General features: G+C 43.2%; 1 protein-coding gene across 2 annotated transcripts in view; it reads right to left on the reverse strand.

The window, feature by feature from the left end:
- Positions 1–1,875: 1,875 nt before the first annotated feature.
- The window catches only part of zfpm2a (zinc finger protein, FOG family member 2a), a 154,960-nt gene continuing 134,648 nt past the window's right edge, over positions 1,876–22,187 (reverse strand). For both annotated transcript variants that reach the window (XM_088083898.1, XM_042490344.2), the window contains exons 6-8: positions 6,786–6,992; positions 5,907–6,134; positions 1,876–5,532 (exon numbers count right to left, since the gene is read on the reverse strand). In XM_088083898.1, the coding sequence (XP_087940024.1) occupies positions 2,963–5,532; positions 5,907–6,134; positions 6,786–6,992 (3,005 nt within the window). In that variant the 3' untranslated portion in view covers positions 1,876–2,962. The remainder of the gene's footprint in view (positions 5,533–5,906; positions 6,135–6,785; positions 6,993–22,187) is intronic.

Raw genomic sequence — 22,187 nt, forward strand, 5'->3', positions numbered from 1 at the left:
AGTCTGTAGAGATTGTGTACACGTCTGGTGAGTTCATCAAGAGGTTGATTTCTGAGCATATTTTTGCACAGCTCTCCTTCATTGGAAGCTCTTAAATTGAAAATAACTGGAGGCTGTTCAGTGTGATGAAATATTTGCTGTCTTAGATTCAGAAAATCTTATCTTTTAAGTTGTTATTTCAGACGCTTTACCTGATTGGCCAGAGACAAAAATTAATACATTACTCCTTATCACTGTAAAGGCCACACACGTCACTGCTCAACCTCATAGTTTTTTAATCTGGTTCAGCTCTGTCTTAATATTCTGCCGTGTTATAGCCACAGGGAAAGGTACACTGAGTTCCTCTCTCTGTTGCTTCAGTCATTTGTTACTCGCTTATAATTGAGTTACATCACAACCAGACATAGACCTCTATTTTTGGACTTGGAGGTTGATTTGATTTATTTTACAGATGAGTCTTGGCTGCAAAGCTTTTGGATTTTTGTAAATCCATCTTTAGGTATTTTTGTGTCTTTATGGATGCACAGTATGAATTTCTTTTTTTTTTAGGCGATACCGATAACCAATAATAACCTGCAACTCATGGCTGATTCTGATACAACAACTGATAATTACCTGCTTGTCACAGCCAATACGGATACATCCGATAACTACCTGCTTTTCATGGCAAATACTGATATGATAATCAATAATCTGCTTCTCACAACCAGCACAGACACAATCACCGATAATTACCTGCTCTTCATCGCCGATACAATACAATAACCGCTAATTTCCTATGTGTCATAGCCAGTACTGATAAAATATCTAATAACTACCTGCTTATCATGACAAATAGTGATATGATAACCAATAATTACCTGCTTCTCATGGCCCATACCGATACAATAACAGATAATTACCTGCTTTACATGGACAATACAAAGATATCCAGTTATTTATTTTTTTTCTTCAGAAAGTTTTTAACCTGTAGTTTATGCACACCTCAGGATATAAAAAGATTAAAATGTATTAAGAAAATATGCATGATTTAACATGATAAAGCTCTGACCTAATCACAGCCAACAGACAGCACTATTGTTAACAAATACTAATAACAGTTTTGTGTCTTTCAGATGTTCCATTTTTTTTAGTGAAGTATACTCAAAATCTTGCCAAACATAGTTTGTTTTATATGCAGTATTTTACCTAAGAATTGAAATTAAATGCTTTGACATAATCTGTCAAAACATGCATGGCAATCGGTTATACTCGTATTAGGAGACTACTGCTGCAGAAGTGTGAGCTCAACACCAGGAACAGTTGCTAAGACTACCCGCACACACACACACACACTAACTGTAGCATCACACGGCTAGTGTTACCTAATGGTTATTCATTAGTTTAATGGCAGAGTCGAGTCTTTTGGTGTGAGTTTGTTGGAGTCATTTAAAGACTCAGTGTTGGATGTGAGCCGCTGCTGCTGTGTTAGCTCATGCAAAACGAGGAGATATTAAATTGACCATTTGCCAGGAGGAAAGAAGCTCCGGAGACGGCCCTTCAGTCCTAAACCTGTTTAACAGCACCAGGAAGTTTGCCTATCTGGTGGCTGTATCGGTGTGTGTAAATGCTGCCATTATTAAGTCAAAGAATGCAATTTGTCTTTGTATTATCACAACTATTTATCTGATATAATTTCCTAATCTGAATAATACATAATAATATTAAATTCCCATTATCTGCAGTTAATGTATTGGCCTGATAAATTATATATATCAGCCGGATATATATCATGCATCCCAACTATTTTTAATTGTACCTTGCTTCTTTTTGTGGCAAACATGAACTGTTTCGATGGGCATACAGTAGAGTGAAAGAAAGACCAGACAGCATTGGTTTATCCTGAGGATTTAAGTTTAATTATGACACCACATCAAAATAAAAATTTCCAACAGATCTGGAATTTAATTCCATCGATATACATGCATAGCAACAACGTTTTAAGAAACATTTTCTCCCATAATCAGGACATTGGAATGATCATTTTACATCAGTATCCCCACTGACCTCCCACCCATCTTGTTCATCAGCAATAAACTTAATTCTTGTACAACTTCTTTTTTTTTTCCCGATGGGGTTACAAATAATTATATGCACAGTCCCCATTTCATAATACTGCTTTCAGTAATGTTCCCTCATTTACAAAGTATTGCATTGAGAGCAAATTTCAAAAAGGGAGACCAAAGTGTATCATCAAACAGAAATACGAGTACTATACAAGAATGCTGCCATCCTCATGAAAACATCCACATCTGAGTTGAAGAAAAGAGACAGGGACAAACAGCCACATATGTATGCAAAGCCATGTGTATATGCCAAAATGTGAGATGCAGGGTTGTGCCTGGTTATCACCTCCAAATGGTGATCTTTTTTAAGGCAAACAAGTCATTAGTAGCAATCTGCAAGTGACATTTTGGGCATATACAGAAACTGGTACAGCAAATAAGAATACACAAGTGCCTCAGTAGCTATTTTGTGTCTAAAATGCATCTCATTTTTGTATTGTCTATTTGTTTCATTGAGCCTACATTACAGTGTAAACAATATGTGTGCTACACAAGAATGACTATACAATAACATTACAAACAACTCTGATATAAATTTCATTTTGAATTTAAATTAAGATCACTACTCCTATTAATACTGATTGTAAAATAAATTAATGTGAAAGTGGCACCAATATTATTCTTGATTCATTTTTCTTTTCTTTTTCTTTTTTAACCAATGGTTTTGCATTTTTAAGTCTTAAAACGATGAAAGAAGAAGCTTCTCTTGATTGTCCACAAGCAGCGTTTAGCACTGCGTGATGCACTATTCCAGACACAACAGTGTACCAAAACAAAGGAGAAAAAAGGGGGTAAAAGTTCGTGGAGGGGGGAAAGGTGTGGGAGGGAGAAGAGGAACATGTCTTATTCTTCTCGACTTATTTTACATGCTCTGCAGCATGTGATGAACAGTAAAACTTCTTATGGGTAATAAAGTTTGACAGGTTGTTGAACTGGATATCACAGAGGCGGCAGTACTTGCCACTTCCAGAGCCGTTCACGCCTTTGTTGGCTGCGGGCGCCGCCTCCTCACTTGGAGACTTGGAGGAAGGCGACATGTTCTCGTTGGAGTCGGCCTGGTTCTCGGCGACCCACGTCGGTGAGGGATTGGGAGGCTGGCCGTCTGGCTGGGGCTGATTCTCCTGCTGCGGCGGAGCCGTGCCTGAACGCTCCTCGGGCTTATGCCCCCCGTTGACGATGACCATGCCCCGGTTTTTGGGCAGTAGAGGAAGAGGCTCCTTGCCCGGGTGGGGGCAGCCATTAGCAGCAGGTTGTTGGGCCTGCTCCCTGCTTGCTCCTGTCTCTCCTCCTCCTCCTCCTGTTCCTCCTCCCCCATTAACACTCTGCTCCTGTTCGCTGGCCTCTCCCTGCATCACTGGTCCCCCAGTCACATAATCAGTCGGCTTTATCCCAAAATACGGCGATATTTGCTCGGGACCTTTCACCTTTTTTATTGCTCCGGGATAAAGGCAGTGGGGCAGAAACATATTCTTGTTCTCGTCTTTCGATGGGATGAGCTGAGGCTCAGCAAAAGGCTTGAGTCCTGGCACAGGCCCCAGGTGAGGGGGGAACATGCCTCCATTCTGCACCATCACCTTCCCGTTGCCATTCTTCTCACATTTGCCTGGGCTCTTATCGTAGACGTCATCGGGGCTGTTGTTGCCTTCGCTCTTCACATCTGGGAACATGGCCGGCTCCAGGCTGCCTGTCTCATTGTGTTGTTGCTGCTGTTGTGGCTGTTGTTGTTGCTGAGCGGTGGCGGCGGCGGCAGCAGCAGCGGCGGCTGTTGCAGGGCAAAAGTTCTGTTTGTGCGCCAGGTAGTTCTCCACTTTGTTAAAACTTATCTTGCACACTGCACATTCGTGATAGTCCAACAGTCTTTTAGGGGAGCTACATGTCTTGTCAGAGACTGGCGAACACTTTTTGCTGAGATCAATGGGAGCGTCCAGCTCCTGCTGCTCCACCGTATTGCATTTGGGAGCCAGAATAGGTTTAGTGACAGTCAGAGAGGCCTCCAGGTGTTTGGGTACCATACCGGGGAAGATGTCACAGCGTGGGTGGAAGCGGTCTGCCAGGCTTTCGACAGGATCCTGGGATGTACAAGGGTTCATAGGAGGAACTCCGAGGAACCCTGGCTGACCCATAGGGGGCCTCTGGTGGTCCTGGTCAGGGAGACACATCTCATACATCTTCCTGCGCTTGCGGTTCCTCACGGTCCTCTGCATGGAGGGTACCTTGTTGCTGGACATGCGTTTCATGGGTGGGTCATGACGGGTGGCGCAGTAGTACTGCTTGTGGACCATGTAGGTCTCGTGACGGCTGAAGGTGATATTGCAGGCATCGCAGGTTGTCTTTGTTGGGTCATTGTCACTTTCCACCAAACCCGTACTGGGGCTTTTCCCCTCCATCTGTTTTCCATTCAGCCTCTCCTCAGCTCCAGTCGGGGTAGAGACCTTCTTTACCTGTCCTGCTAGATCTTTATCCGGCCCTTTGGCCCCGGCGTTGATCATGTCCAACACATTGGAGTTCAGACAGGCGGACTGCATGAGGTGGTTGTCGGCGTCTGTGGGGTGGCAGCTGGTCAACATGCTAACAGAACTGTGACCGCTGTTGGGGCTCACCGCCTCGGGAACCTTATCTGAGAGGGCGGAGAAGTCGGGGGACTTTGCCATGTGTTGCCAGCGGCTGTTACAGTAGTGCTTTTTGTGGACCAAATAGTTGTCCAGGTTGCTGAAGGTGATATTGCATTCGAAACAGGTGGCCCCTTTGGGCATGAGAGGACTGTAGATGACAGGGGGGTAGCTGTTCCCTCCATGGCGCAGCCTCCGGTGAACTAGCTCTGACATTTTCGCCAGAATCTCAGAAGCCTGCGGGACTACTGAAATGTCTTGGGAGAAAGCAAACTGAGACAAGAAGGGGCCCATGGGAAATGTAGGCATGTTATGCTGCACAGGGGAGGAGGCCAGCCGGGGGCTGGAGGGCTCAGACTTGATCCTAGTGTAAGAAAAACTGGCTTTGCTGCCTGGGTGGGCCTCTCCCTTCTGAACAGACAGCATGGGCTTCTTCTCAGCCTTGTCAGCCTCTCCGTCTGTGCTGGTCTCCTTGTTGAGGGCCCCTTTGGGACTTCCCAGCAGAGCATCCTTCCTGTTGGCCAGCTCAGCGCGGGCCTGCTGCTGCTGCTGCTGGAGGCTTTCCTCAGGCCCCCTGGGGGAATGCTCGGTGCCGTCGCCTTCCCTGTGAAGTTTGCTGCCGTGCCCATGTAAGTCCTGATGCTGTAAGAGTTCCCTGTGGCTCTGGAAGCTGATATGGCAGTGATTGCATCTGAAGGCCGCCTGTGACAGGTGAGACATGATGTGATGCTGGAATGTAATAAGAGAATCTGCCGTGTAGTTACAGATTGTGCATTTCAAGCTGGTGCCAGGAGGGAGGCTCTCTTCCATTTTGACACCTGTGAAGGAGATAAAAGGGAGAAATGCTCAGAATCTCGCCTCCCACTTCTCCTTTAGAGTTAACTGTAGAAACCATCAAACGCTCATGCATTATGCCAGGCTTATTCCCATCCACTAGATATATTTTCTGCTCAAGGATAAACTGTCAACTATGCTAGCTGACAGCAGGATATGTATATTTTTGAAAAGAAATGACAGTCATTTTTCCAAACCTGTGCAAAAATCTGCCCCTGTGTCATTTTTCTCCCGAAACACTTTCTTTTAAACCCCCTTTCTTTGAAAAATTAATTGAAAGTAGCCATCTTCAAGAAGCGTAATATAATTTTAAAAGAGAAATCAGTTAAAAATATAGTTTCTGCACCCTGTCACTCACCACTGTGTGAGGTGCTCAAGTGCATTTCCAGAGCCCTGGCTCCAGAGAAACTCTTGTTGCACTGTGGGAAGGGGCACATGCTGGGGGTCTGGTGGGGGACGGTGTCGTTTTCCTCCACCACCGTATCTGGCTCCCTCTGCCGCCCGCTGCAGTAGTACATCAGATGGGCCTGCAGGTTCCTTTCGCTCCGAAACCAAATTCCACACGCCTTGCAGGGGAAGATGTCCTCTGGAGGGAGGGACAGGGAGCGGGACAAAGGGGACATGATATCAGGATATATACAGTACTTTCATATTTATGCATAAAGATAAAGAGCTTGCACGCACACACTCCTCTTCTCAACTTCTACAGTTCTGACTCTCAAAGCCTGCGTTAAAAGGCTTTTCCACCAAATCCTCAGCTGCTGCATATCGCTGTGTTGCTACCACTGGGTTGGTGCCCTTTCTCAAGGGCAAACAAGAACACTGGACCATCTGCTTACAGAAGCCTCCCTGTTGAGCTGAACCCAGATAGCCCTCGCTAAGTAAACAAACACACTATTTGCATGAGGCGTGTATTTTGCAATTAACACGTTAGTTCGAGCCTCAGTGTGTTTATGTGAACCCAAAACTTGAAGGTCGATGGCTCTTATCTCCAGTGCAGAGACTCATCTGGGTTAATCTACGCCCGGCGGAGACGACGCTCCTTGTTAAGCAGGTGACTGAGTGCAGGCTGTGGACTGGTGTGTGTGTGCATGTGTGTGCATGTTTGTGCGTGCGTGTGTGTGTGTGTGTGTGTGTGTGTGTGAGAGAGAGACAGAAAGAAAAAGAGCATGCGCGTGCAATTGTCTAAACAAAAGCACGTCTCGTTCCAGCTCCGTGTACGTATGAGGACACTCACTGTTGACGATGGCAGTGGGCAGGATGGAAGCCATCGCGGCCTGCTGCGGGAGGAGCTGGATGCTGTCCAGCAGCCTGGCTGGGTACATGCCCTCGCTCAAAGACATGTGGTTTACTGCCTGCAGACGTGAGTCAAAGTCCACTGCAAACGCCACCAGCTCTTCGCCCTCCATCATGTTCTTGGTGGTGGTGCACCATAGTTGGCCACCTGGACAAAACAGAGATAGAGGAGACATTTAGATGCATGCTGTGAGAGAGGAAAAAAAGCTTTGCTGCATGGGAGTAATTCTGGACTTAAATGTCAGGACGTTATGCAACTCAAGAAATTATATTTGTGGATGGCGTGCACATCTCAAAGTCTCAATGGCATGTTGCATAACAGTTTGTAGTTAAAACAGGAGAGTGGAATTTTGTTTCTGCTCCTTGCAGGATTGAAAAATGACATTTAAACATTTCAGCAGCAACATGTCTTTCCAAAATCCGTGCCCACATTACTCTGGATAGTGGACAGAGGATGCTGTCAACAGTTTTCAGAAGAACTATTTTTTCTGTAGTTCCAATGAAAACTGCTCACAGTGAGTTCTGTAAATGGAGGCACTGTTTCTGGAAAGACAAACTGCTTTTTAACTTTAGAAATGAGCACTTCAAATGAAAGTCCATTCACCTCCATTCAGACAGAAAAGAAAAGAAAACCAAAACTGTACATCAAAAGGTAAATAAGAACATGTATTTTTGTAAACAGGATTGACAAACCCCTTAAAAGGTTATTTCTTTCTTTCTTATGTCAGTCAAACGCTGCTTTTGAGGCTACTGTTGCTCATATCCAGTAGCAAGGCAAACCTCAGTAGGGGTAAACTGTAGCCTACAGTGCTGTTGTCAGCTCCAACACTGAGTCAGGTCCTTCGAACTATTAGATTGTTGTGTTTTGGGATTAAGCATTCCCCTGAAATCTTCTGAACATATCCATTAAGTCAATAAACACTTAATATCATGCATTTATTAATTTATTCTGCATCAATTCATGGTGTAATTTTTTTTAATTTTTCAAAATAAAAGTCTTGTGCTCCTTCTATGTTTTTACTGTGGGAGACAAATGCACATGTTCTAAATATTGAGGGGGACATGGCCCCTGTGTCCCACCTGAAATCTACACCTATGCACAAAGTCAGGAAGGATTCTAAAATGTAAAGAAAACCAAAGCTGTCCATTCAAAGGTGAATAAGAAAAACTGTTTTTTTTTGTATTTTGGTGAACAAACCCTTTCAAAGGTTATTTCTTTCTTTGTAATGTCACTCAAACATCTTTTTAGGCTACTGGCAAACCTCAGCTGGGGTAAACTGTAGCCTACAGTGCTGTTGTCAGCTCCAACACTGAGACAGGTCCTTCATATTATTAGATTGTTGTGTTTTGGGATTAAGCATTCCTCTGAAATCTTCTGAACATATTCATTAAGTCAGAGAAAGGGGGAGGGGGCAGGAGGGAGGAAGGAAGGAAGCGGGGGGAGTGAAGGTTTTAGCTTAGATAATATTTATCTCAGCACATGACAGGCCTTTCAGCTGCACTTCATTTTCCATTGAAGAGATTAAAGTTTTTAATATGACTATTTACAGAAATCTGGCCAGGGAGATAACAACAAACTATGATACGCTCCTGCTAAATGGCAGAATTAGGACATTGTTTCTGAGGAAAGCTGGACAATTAATTAAAGCACGCTGTTAGCTTTCAAAGATGTGCAAACATACCGACGGAGTGTCAGGCTGAGTGGGGGACATGTGATTTGAGCCCTGGCTGATGTGGAACAAAGAGAGTCCTGAGGAGAGGTGCGAAGGTAGGGGGGACGCGGCAAGGAACCCTCCCACACACACGTGTGCAACACTGATTACTCATGTTTACACAAAACCTATGAATCACCAGGTTTAAAACCGCCCTGTAGACACGGTGAAGGTGCTCAAGGAAGGCTGTGTGAGAAAACAAACCACTTTTCTGTGGATTTACTAGAAATGGATAAAAAAAAAAAACAGAGCCACTGTGACTTTACACTATTACAGCATCTGTTATGTGTAAATCATTGTAAGTTTCTCGAATGAACTGCCCCATTATTTTAATTCAAAATTGAATATTTCATATTTCACATCACTGTTTTGATTAAAACCTTTCTCGCCCTTCCTATCTGCTGGTGAAGCTCTGAAAATTAGACCAGCACAAACGTGTCAAAGGAGTGAAATAGTATTAAAATATGCTATCTTTCAAAGTCCCATTTGTGTGCAGGCTTCCTCCCCGTGTGTGTGTGTGTGTGTGTGTGTATCTGCGTGAGCGTGTGCATGTCAGCGCCACTTTAAAGAGCAGTGCCTATCTGTCGGCCAATCTGCTGTGACGAGACACACACTTCAGGCCGCTCCACTTCATCGTTTTGATTCTGTCATACCACACACTGCCTGGAGAGGCCCCTTTGAATTTTTATCTCCTAATTAAAATAACAAAACTCCTCTCCACTGTCTGCCCAAGTTACCATCAAGGTAGATACAAACTGCCACCGACAATGGCGGGGAATATATCGCAGCCATAGCCACAAAAGTTTCTCTCCTCCGAATGGATCTTTTTAGTTCAGACGCGCTCAGCTTACAAAGAGAATTATGAACTAGGCCCTGATGCTCAGATACAAATCAGTGTTTTTTTGGATCAATCCAAATCAAAGATACTGTATGCTCTCCTCAGCTGAAATGAAGTAGATTATGTGGAGTCTGATGAAAATGTTTTTACTGCATTTTGACAGAGGAATATGCACTCCGACTGCATCCCTTCAGCCAAGAATGCTACAGATCCATCTGTTGTGTGTGAGAATGCTGGAAGTGAGTTTTAGGACTGCATGTCCCAGTTTTACTGAGCTACACAAAACACTGAGGCAAGCACTTGTTACAGTCACTCAACCAAGACAAGGTGGTAAGATACATGTGCTTGGGCTGCAGGATTATGGTTGAAACTACACTTACATTGTCAGAATTAGAAATCGCAGTTGTTTCTCTCAGATTTGTGACAGTTTTTACTGCAAATGTTATGCATTATGTATCTGTATTTCTACTTTCATGCATCATGATCCTCTGTAGCTTCATGAGTATTTCACATAAGCAGGGGCAGAGGTTTCAGGGGGGTTTGGGGGTCCCCCATCAGAAAATCGGAGCATCAAACACTTAATGTACTGCATTCATTCAATTCTTATGCTCAAATTTATGTCTTTTCTGCAGTAATTCATGGTGTAAATGTCTTTAATTTTGTCATAATAAAAGCTGCTACTTTAATGATTTTATTGGGGGAGAAAAATGCACATTTGAAATATTAAGTGGGACGTGGTCCCCATGTCCCCCCTGAAATCTACACCTTTGCACATAAATTGTTTAGGAATCTAAAACATAAATACAAAAATATGTGATGAACAGTGTAGCCATAGTATCTGCAAGTTTGCACGCAAATGAATGCAAGTGCACAAGTGAACCTACAGTGCATGCATGTAGTGACCAGTGTATCCAAACTATTGTGCAGAAACATGTAAATTTTCCAGCACATATGGAGATGCAGATGCACTTAATTTAATGTCCTGCATTCATTTAATTTACATGCACTAATTTATGGTGTAATTTTTTTTAATTTCATCAAAATAAAAGTCCTCTGCTACTTTCATGTTTGCACTGGGGGAGACAAATGCATGTTCAATATACTGAAGGAGATGTGTCCCCTGTGTCCGTCCCCCCTCCCTCCCAAAATCTACACCTATGCACATAAGTCATTTAGGAATCTAAAATTGTAAATATACAAACGTATGATTAACATTCCAGCCATCTGCAAGTTTGCACACAAACAAATGCAAGTAAGCATGTGTACCCACAGTGCATGTATGTGCTGACTGCATCACATCCAAATCTACACCTTTGCACCCAAGTTATTTAAGAATCTAAACAAAATTATACAAGTTTGTACACAAACAAATGCAAGAACACATGTAGAGTGCACATATGTGGTAACCAATGCATTCAAAATATAGTGCAGAAACATGTCATTTTCATGCAAGGGGGGAGGCTCCATTTCCTGTATTCATTCAATCTTTATGCACTATTTTGTGCCTTTTCTGCACCAATTTATGTCTTTAATTTTGTCGAAAGAAATCTATCTATTAATGTCTGCAAGTTTGCTAGTTTGAGTGCAAGTTTGCCCTATGCTTCTTCAGTGTTTATTGGGAGAGACAAATGCACATGTTCCAAATATTGATAAGTCAATTAAGAAAAATAAATATACAAACGTTTGATAAACTGTGCAACCATCAGCAAGTTTGCACAAAAACAAATGCAAGTACGCATGCATTCAGACTAATGTACAGAAACATGTTATTTTCATGCACATATGGAGATGCAAGGACACAGAAAACAGCCAGCACAGAGGCGTCAGGTGGGCGGCAGACAAAAACAATACTCCATGAAGCAGCTCTCCTGAAAGATTGGTCATGGCTGTGTCCCTCTGACAGCCTTTTCGTGACAGGTGATTTAATCGCAGAAACACAGGTGAGCCACCTATGCCAATGGCATGATCCACATGAAAGAAAAAGCCAAGAGGAGGGGAGAGGGGGGTCAAGAGTTAGAGCGAAAGACCAAAAGCGTAAGTCGTGAAACTGGGGGAAAGGCTGGGAAAAGTGCAGCTTGTGATTTGCACTTGTTTGCCTGCTAACTGTCTGCAGTGAGCTGCCTTTGTGCAGTGGCCAATGCAGTTGGAATGAAGGCTATTGTCTAAATCCTCCTGCAGAGCACCTGATAAAAGAATAAAGAACTATGACATATTCTAAAAACAATGGAGGAATTAAGGGGAGACAATAGGCCAGCTGCCTCATTAAAACAATCAAAAACGGCATCCTGTACGTAGTCCAGATAATTAAAAACCACTGCTTCCTACAGTCTCTCAATACCATATCCACCGGCTCACTGAGGCCCTGAGACTATGGCTCTGCTGGCTAAATGCCCTCTTCTCTCTCTTCCCTTTGATTAATGCTTTATTTGAACGTGCAGTTGAAGATGAACATATGAAGGAATTCATGAAACAAAATTATAATGCAAACCCTTTCCTCCTATAAGTACTTATAAACTAATCAAATGTCTCAGGATGAATCGCAGGGACTCGGGGCGCGGGTTCCCTCCCCTTTGCCTAAAGCCCCGAGAGATTTCAAAGTGCAGGCATCACAGGGCATTTTTTAATTTCCTCACTTTAAATGACTTTATAAGAAAACGGATGTGTACAGTATCTGTATATGTATGGGGGGCAGGCAGGGAGAATAGAGCATGAGATACTTGAGCAGGAATATTTTTTTTTTGTGGCTCCCCTGCAAACCGCTACCACCACCACCATATCTTAATGAAGCCGCAAACAAATCTCTCATGCCTCGTGCAAAAGCTGAGAGACAACAAAGCGGCAGAAATAACAGAAGGGCCCGGATAATTAAACTGGCCTGAAGACAGGTATTCAAATGTTGGTGTGTAAACAGCACAACTCTTTAATAGTTTAGCTGTAAAATGCGTAGTTAAGCACATCAGCACTTGCCTCTCCCATCTGTCCAAACACATTACCGTTGCAGAGGCCATTACAGCACTGGAGAACAGTCCCACTGCACCACAGCCACATATTATGGGAGGGGCTGAATGGGGCTACTGGGAGAATTAACAGTGGGCTATTGGCGTTACCTGAATGCATCGTAGGGGGTCACATATTAAAAAGCATCTTTGAGAAATATCCTAACCTTTAAACCCTAACCCTAACTTCCTCACAATCAAATCTATATAACTGGATTTAATGCAAAATTTTCCTTTGTGAAGCCCGATTTGTTTTTTTCTTGCTTTGGTAAATCTGCTCCTTTAAGTCCTCGTCTCTGCCTATTGGCTCTGTACTTAACTGCTGGTCTTAATTGTGAAGTGAGGCTAGTGGTGCCTGAAGCCACAGAGAGGGTTGTAATTAAAGACCTCTACTCTTCTTGTCTTCAAATCAGCTCCAACTCCTCCTGGTCAAATGGGAACAAGCTCCTCACACCTGCGAATATCAAGTAGCTTTGCGTTGTTAACCACTACTTTTTTAACCAAGCTTTATCATTGCAGGAGTAAATCACAACTTCCCAGCCAACTTACTCCTGGATCTTGTGAAAATATTTATAGCAAATTGTGGGATGAATAATATCTGTATCTGCACCTGACAGCAGACAGTGCTTGTGACAAAACACTAAACAAACCTTCCTCATGAATACTGGTAAATATTTGGACTGTTTCTGGATCATCAGAGTTGAACACATTAGGATGACTCATGGCTGTCAACCCTCGCCGTCACAATCCAGAGCAAGCAGGCAGGCGGCAGGGAGGGAAAACGCTGAGTTAGACCCGAGCGGGAACATCATTCACAGGGTCAAACAAGCTTACTATTATTGACGGTACACTAAACTAGAATTAGCTGACTCTACTATTATTTCACTAAGGCAGTGACACAGATTGACTCTCTCCCGCTCTATCTCTCCTTCCACCTCCTCCTTCTCATTTGTTGTCTTGGCCACTAGGAGGCACTCTTCTCATGCTCAAGCGGCAGCCGGTGGATGTGTTTTCTGCTGCGATGATGCAGAGACGCCTCAGACATGGCAGAGCAGCATAGACGCCAGTCTGCCTATACATCCTTGAAGGTAGGTGCTAAAGATCTTACTCTCGTGAGATATGTATTTGGATCAAAAAGGCATTCTGCTGACCTTATTTTGACTTGTCTGGAAATTATGTTGTGTAAGCTTTAATGTGGGACTACATTTTTTTTTTATGTTTAATAATCTTTTGTCTGTTGTCGCTGCATTTTTGTAATGACAGTAATCAAGCATGCCTGAATGCATTTGTCACTTTTTTAACACATTTTATATTTGACTTTAAATTTTTCTAAATTGCAGCAGGAAAAAAAAATCTCCAGAGAAATAAATACTGTTACAGTAAATATGTGTTTACAGAGCCCTGACTTGTCTCGTCTGACACCCCAAACCCCCCAGATTTCCCTCCTTTTTGCACCACAGCGTCCAGACTAATTTTAGCATCAAGTGTTTTTGCAGATATAGCCAGTACCGAGAGCTCATGGATGGCCTCGAGCGAATGGCAAGCGGGTCAGAATCCACAAATTAAAAAGTCCTCCCAGGGGAGCCTCGTACACGCCGCTGTCTCTATAGTATACATTCACAGGCAACAAAGACATAAAAGCAGCACAGCAACCCAACAATGTCATTCAACACACGTTTATGAACTGTTTGAAGACACAAAAAAAACAGTTGGAAAAAAAAGCGATGATGTGATTCAGCAAATGTTTTACTGAGTAAAAAATTAAATGTTTCACTTTGAAATTAAAAGGACGTTTGTGTGGCTGGTCTCTGGAGACTCGTGTAGCTCTTTCAATACAGTGAAAACGATACTGGCAGGGGGATGTTTGCCTGGTAATAGTGTTGTAATAATTTTGAGGGAGGTAAAAAAAAAAAAAAAGAAAAGTGAAATAGCAGCTATTTTTGCTCTAATAGAGTGCAATGCCAAAGCTTGAATATTTAATTCTAATTATTTTATTCAAATTTATATTTTTTCTTCTGAAATTCATTAATTAAAGGAATATTTAACACTCCAAACATCACCTTTTTTATAATGACTTTTAAACAAAATATTTTAAGATGCGCAAAAAATCTGCAGATCTAAATAAAACATTTCTTTTTTTTTTTTACAAAACAAATAATACATCTCCTGTGAACACTCAATTTTACACTTTCCATATTGCAGGTAACACATGAGTTCAGTGCTGTCAGTCTGAGACAATAACAGCCACACATTCCTACAGTACAAAGCTGTTCTCCCTCATTAGCTGCCACACACAGTCAGCTCCTCCCTGTCCACAGTAAAGTGGAGTAGACTATTAAAGGAAAGCTCTGACTGGCTCCTCTCCTCTGCGCTTCTCACTGCTTTATTCTTTATTTGGACAGGTTTGTCCCATTGAGCACTCTATTAGCTATCCTTCTCTGCGGGTAGTGCTGCCTGTGTCCTGGTTGTGGCCAGTCGACATGTGTTTACTGCGGCCCCCGCTGCGGCGGCAGGCTGGTTGGGGGCCCGTCCTGACCAAGCCCTGCTAATGGGACCAGAAGACCCCTCGTGACAGGGCGCCGCTGTGTTGAGCACCGCAGCAGACCCTACCCCTCCCTCCTCTACAGCTGCGGCCCCGTGGCCCATGTCCCCCTACCCATCATGCCTCGGCGGGAGCAGGTGAACGGCGGAGGGCCAACGCCGGTGAGCTCGGTTTTCCTGGGAGAGCGGCGCGCCATCGCCACGCGCCTCAGTGGTTCCTCCAACATGGCTCCGGCCCTACGCCACATGGGCTGGCTGGCCAGTCTGTGTGTCTGTGTGTTTTTTTTAAGTGTGTGGATGTATGTGATTGTATGTGAGTGTGTGTGTGTTTGTGTGTGTGTGTGGAGGGGGGGTGTATGGTGGATGCCAGCCCTAATGCAAATGCTTGCCGTTTAAAAAAAGGGAGCCTCTCTCCTCCTCTGTCTCTCCTCTTTGGAAAGGTCTATTTTGGCCTTCTGGTGCTGGCACTTATTTTTTTCCTCTCCAGAAGGACAGAGAGCCAGAGAGATGCACCTGTCATCCATTTTGAAATTCAACATTATTGATCTGGGCACGAGGAATGGAATTTATGTGTTTTTCTACGTGATTTGTGCCCTAAAATGTATACATTTCCCCTTTGTTGAATGTTTCTGTGTCTTATTTACAGCCATGTTAATTTGGTGCTCCCAACACAGCAATACACAGAAAGAACACAGACATACATACACACACACACACACACACACACACACACACACACACACACACACACACTCTGACACACAAGTACACACACCAGTCACCGGTGCAACATCCCAGCATGCCCTCTGTCTCTGCACCCCTGTAATTCTACATATTGCTTAAAGTATGTGCTAATTAAATTTTCTGTCGGTTTGCAAGAGAAATAAATAATCTGCAGCTAAAAGGCCTAATTGCGTTTGTCACATTGTGTCTCGGTGGCTGGTGCATCGGGAGCACAGCCGCTGCCCTTGCTCATTGCCATTCTGTCGTCCTGGCAAGCCCCCGCGCTGCCCCAGGTATCACCACGCGGCCATCTGGAGCCGACATCTGTCTCTCTATTGATCACAAGGGTTTAGCACTTGATCAAACAGACTGCGACAGGAAATTGCTCTTTTCCCCACAGAAAAGGCCAATCGCCTGCGTGAGGGTAATAGAGTGGAACTGAGTTGCAGCACCAGCGCGGTGGGCAGGCGGGCACGGGCACAGCCAGGCAGGCAGCGGCACGGCGGTGTCAGCCGCTGTGGAGGTGGCGGGGATGGCACGAGTGCTAAAAGTCCACTGCCGTGTTACCGAGAGCATGTTTCTAACCTTTCTGCGGCAGCAGCACTCTTGTCGCAAATTCTAATTTAAAATCATGCAGATTTTCAGTTTTCCACTGTGAGCACATCACTGAGAATCTGTGTATGCATGCAGAAGATGAGACCATCACCTCTGATTAAAAAAATGTGAAGATCTGGATTTATCTTTCAAGTCATTCAGGTAAATGTCGAAGCCAACAGCTGTCTGAAACTGTTAGAAAAGCTGCATGCAAAGTGAAATATGCTACATGATAAGTACACCAGATGGTGGGAAATTAATGTATTACTTCTGGAATAAAATTAAATACATGAGCATTAACACCAGGGCTGCATTCTGATATTTGAGATTTCATAATAATTAAAATGCACGACAGAGGGGAAATTCTAGCAGTGCGCGAACCTTTAAAAAAAATATGCGTTTAATATGTAACTGAGCACCCGGGTTCAATAGTGGGAAATCCCTGACAAGGCTGCAGTTGTCTCTTGCTCACTGGTATCCCCAGTGGAGTTCAACACACTATTAGTGCCTGAGGTGAACAGCTCCTGAATGTGTGTTACAGTATGTTAGCTGAGGCTGCGGTCCACATCTAAAATAGTGGTTTCTCTCTGCCAGGGCATGCTTTCCAGGCACTCACTGTAACACCATGTTTAGCAAGTATGGACAATTTGATACTGAAGGTGACATTTATTCCGCATTGTCGGAAAATATTTAATTGTTCCTGCAGAGAGCGAGATATGTTTCCCCTTGCCTACAGTGCTGGGATTGTCCTTTGGAATATGATGCAAATTTGGGATGAAGCAACTAATTCCTTCCTTGCACCCCTGTACGCCCCCCTCCCTCAATCCTCCGCCAGCCTCCATCCTCCCCAGACACGAGGATTCTGATTAATCGTGTGACCGCCCCTCGTTTTGCATTTTACACAATCTCACGGCACCACGGTGAGATGTGTGAGGTGTTTCGCCACTTTTGGCAAGCTGAAAAGATGTAGCCCAAGGAAGAACAAGTCGAAAGTACGAGCGGGGGAGAAAAAAAATATGACCAGGGGACGTGATAAAAAATTATCAGCCAGTGTGTTTTCCTGTTTGGTTTTAATCTACATTTAATTAAATTCTTATCTGCTGTGTGCTTATGGCTGCATTTGAATGGCGAGGCTGCATTCATTATGAATGGTAAAATTGAACTCAGTACATTGTGTGTGGCCCAATAAAGAAACAAGACTCTTATTGCAGTGCATGCACAAGCTCCGACAGACATGCGGAAAAAATAAGTCAATTAAGATCGGTCTTTAAATTACCGCTGTATCAAAACAAGGGGCGGGAGCATGCTCCATAATAGAATCCTGACAGGGGAGAGAGCACAGTAGACTGTTGTTAATATACATCCCATTTGATACAGCCAATTGTATTAGCCTGTTTATGGAATGCACATAGTTGATGCACACTAGATTTACTAGTCTGTCATGATAGTTCATAATCGACAAAGCGGGGGGGGCTTAGAGGTCAAATGAAAAATGGCCGCAGCAATATAATAAGAGTTCCTCATAAAAGATTCTGCTAGTTTATCTGAATGTTAGAGGTCAACAGCAAAGGTCAACGACAGAATATGTAGACAATATGTGGACCAGAGCAGATACCGAAGAGTTAAATCCAAAGGGAGGGGAAAAAAAAAGGAAGCTCCAAAATTGTAATACTATTGACAAAAGACACACAGCTTATAACGGGCGGGCGGCACTTCATAAGCTAAGAACAATATCCCATAGGCAGCACCCCGGAAAACGTCGAAAAAGACCCTGAGCCGATACTACAAAGTTGGGCCCCGGCAAAATCCCTAAATCTTCCAGTTTGCTTATTCCGAGCAGCGTGGGGGGAGAGGGAAGCTCCCTGCTGCCTGCCCATGTTTACAGAGCCGTTCTCATCTCTAGGCCTTGCTCATCCACGGCACTGACACACGGTGTCGACATGATTAGGGGGTCTGCCTTTTGCATAGGGCCCGCGTGTGTGTGCGGGGGGTTTGGAGGATCGGCAGATGAATGACTTTGGTGCATCGGAGAGGGATCACAGCAGATAATCGCTCCCGACTGCTGCGCCGGAGCTCTCAGATCTGGTCTTTAAAATAATGTTCGGAGTCAAGTCCCTCCAAAGCGTTTTTTTCCTTTTTTTTTCTCTCTCGCAGGTTATCTTCCCGCATTTTATGTTTGCTGTTTAAATCTTAACAGGACACAAGCAGCAAGGGAGAGCAAATATGTCTGGAGTCGGAGGAACCGGAGTGGAAATGTCATTGCGAGGGGTTAAGATTAGCTGAAGCAAGAGGAGGAGGGGGGGGGAGCTGAGGAGATGAAACTCCTCTCTATCCGAACGGCTTTCACTCCTCAAGAAAAAACTTGGAATGTTGAATTTAACCTTGGGAGGCCGGATTCCTGCGAGAGGGATAATGAATCTGACCTCTCGCTTAAACTGACATCATTCAAAGGCGTTCAGTCAAACACAAGACAAACACCAAATCTACTTAAGTGCATTTAAATACAGACCACCAGCAGCACACCAGACAGCGTGAACACAGTACAACATAAATTCCAATATCATAAATACTGCTATCACACAAACAGAGGAGCCATAAAGCACGGCTGCCTGTGTCTGGGACTATAAACCTCTGGCGTTACTCATAGGGAATAAACACACATGCACAATTTACTGCACTAGATCCCCCCTTTGTTTATCTTTTAAATAAGCACACTTTATCACCTTCCTGCATAAGCAAATTGCATGCAATGTGTGTTGTTTTAACATTTGATATGCTGTCCGGAAGATTCATTTCTCCCCACGAATTCAATTGTCTTTTCTTTTTTTTTTGCAATATCCTGCTGCCATAGGCATCAGGCCCCATCACCTGTTCGTTATCACTGGCCGTCCTGTTTGGGAGCTCTTGAAACGGTGCCATGGCACTGACTCTCAGTTAACAGCAGGTCTCTGAACTTCTCACGCTTGATGGCGGAGGCTGGAAAATTACGCTAACAACTAATTAACATCATAAAGAGCGTTTAAATGGACGGACGACACCTGCAACCTTCATTTGCACACGCTAACGCAAAAAAATTACCTGTGTTTTTTATTTTTGCAGATAACGCATGCATTTTTTAACACCATTTAGAATATTCATTTTCCCGTGGCTGGCTTTAGAATTGGCACCACTGTCCTTTTTTTTTATATTATGTACTGTAAAAAAAAAAAAAAACCACCAGGCCAAAATAATAATTGTCAAAACAGAGAGCTGGCAGAATTCCTAAAGCTGTTTTTGAGTTTGTATGCACCTTAAAAAAAAAAAAAAAAAAGCGCATCACTATATGCTGTGCCTGAAATAACACATTCCATTTCTAATTTCTATTTGAATATAAAATATTTCCAGGCGGCAGACATGGACCTCCAGTTACTGGTCCGAATAACAAAGTGCTGCCTGTCAGTCTGAGACACTTTGCTGGCTGGCTGAACTAAGCTGGTTTAGACTGACAAGTCTTCAACGGTGGCAGCCTCAGCTTCCTCTGGCAGGCCTCTGGAGTCCTTTTCTCACTCCCGGCCTCAGAGCCTTTCACTGGAGATGACCACAGTACAGTCAAGTATCCGTGTTCTTTGAAAGCGCTCTCTCTCTCTTTCTCTGTCTTTCCCTTCAAAGGTCTGAAACGGGCGCTAACTTCCGCAGGACGGTAATGCACTCACACCTCATTACAGAGCCACATTATGGACTACAGCAGTAATACGGCTTTAATCTTCTCCAAATCGTTATAAATGTCAAGCTGGGGCCAGGGACTTCCCAGTCTACTGCACCAATGGCTTAGCCCGCTATCCCCTCTTTTCCGTATTAGCTATAGCCAGAGAATTACATTCACTGCCAGATCCCCTGAAACTTTCAACCCTTTTGTTCCAACATTCAATGCACCATTAACATACGCTTTGAAATTGCCTCCCCCCTCCTCCCCAAAAAAGCCCCAAACAGCTAAATATGAAAACAGTTGATACCCCTACCCCGCCACATCCAGCCCTTCCCCGCCCGTACCTCCCCCTTCTTTTCCTTAGCCTCTCCTAATGAGACGCAACATCCCTGTCTCTCCACTGAAGGATCCAGACTTTCTGTGTGATAGAGAGACTGCGGCTGTTTATTAATAATGAATTTGGATGTTTGCGTGCGGAATGTTATCAGCGCGCACACAATCCCACCAATAGTTTGCCCTGATGGGGTAGCTGGGTTCCTCATTAGCAGAACATATTTAATCCAGAAGTTTCTTATCAAATGTCACACCTGCATCTCTAAATGGCATTTTCACATTCATTCGCCTGTATTTGGGAGATGAGGCTCCAAGGTGCTTTGCAGAGATTAAGAAGGAGAGAGAGTGCAAGCTTATTTTATCATTTAGCGGGTCTGGAAGGAATCCAAGGAGTTTTTGTCTTGTTGTTGTAATTAGAAAGCCTTTTAAGTGATAACGCCTGCATAGGAATATGAATATGTAGCGATCAGGCCAGTCCCCCCCCACACACACTCCCCACCTCCTCCTCATCTCTCTCTCTCCCTCTCTTCTCTTCTCTCTTTCTCTTGGCTTTTTTAAATTGTTGAATGCTGAGTTTTTGTTCTATGTACAGCAAGGATTAACTCAGAGGCTTCAGAAGTTTAATGAAAGACTTGAAAGTACACACTTTTTTTTCTTGTTTCTGACTGTGACAATGTTTCTTTTTCCTGCGCGAGAGCGGACATGACATGTGTACAACTTTTGTCTTTATACCTAAAGCATAAAGGATGGACTTTACTTTCCTTAAGGACACATTTCAGCTGCAGCACTTGAGAATCAATGGACAGTAATAACACGAAATGGTGGGGTGGGGGGCTTAGTATTTAAAACATTTATAGAGATAATATTTTTTGAATAGATTGTTTTTAAATTATATTATCCTATGTATATTTTATTGCATTATTTCAAAGAAGCAAAATATGACAAGCCTTCTAATAAGGCTAAATACACACAGACTGTGGGACTGATTGCAATTTCAGCTCATGTTTTACTTAACATGATAAAGCTTTGACCATGAAAGCATTATTTGCTTCAAAATTAAGTTTATTGCAAATAATAGGACAGTGTGCAGGAGTTCTCTTCTCTATATCTATAGAGCATTTCCTCATACACACCTGTTGGAAAGTTTTTGAAGGTGTGCCCGAGCCTCCACTTTGAAGGTTTTCTCTCCCCAATAAATGTGGAGTGGCCAAAAAAAAAATATTATTGTTATAATTTTGCCCCGATATTTAGCATTAGCCTGATTTGATCATTGACTTATTAAACATGTTTTTGAATGGATTGGTTTTAAAATACATGATCCTATGTGTATATTGTTACAGTTATTGGCAAGAAGTATAATATCAGGTTCTACTCATAGCCTAAATGCACCCAGACTGTGGGACTGATTGGGATTTTAGGTAATGATCTCTGATCGGCCTCACCTGAGTAGGCGTTATCTAAATATGCTTTTGATTGTTCTTTTACTTGATGAAGCTCTGACAACCAAAACATTATTTGCTTAATAATACATTTTTCTTCACCTATAAACTATTTCTTCCAACATAAGTGTCTACAAGTTTTTGAAGGTGCGCTTTCAGGTTTTTCAGTCCCCAATAAAAACATTTGTCACTCCCCAATATATGTGGGGTAGCCAAAAATGAGAAAATATTATGATTTTGCCCTGATATGTACCAGTAGCTTGACTTGATTGCTGACTTATTATTAGTCATGTTTTTGTACAGATAGCTTTTAAAAGATTATCCTATGTGTTGCGAGGGTCTGAGGACTGAAACATTGTTTGCTTAATAATTACATTTATTGCAAGCAACAGGACAGTGTGAATTCTCTTTTGTATATCTATAAACAATTTCCTCCTACGTACCTGTGTACAAGTTTTTGAAGGTGTGTATGAGAGTCAATG

Source organism: Plectropomus leopardus, chromosome 11, assembly GCF_026936395.1.
Source record: "Plectropomus leopardus strain MGB_pleo_1.0 chromosome 11, ASM2693639v1, whole genome shotgun sequence".
NCBI classification, from domain to species: Eukaryota; Metazoa; Chordata; class Actinopteri; order Perciformes; family Serranidae; genus Plectropomus; species Plectropomus leopardus.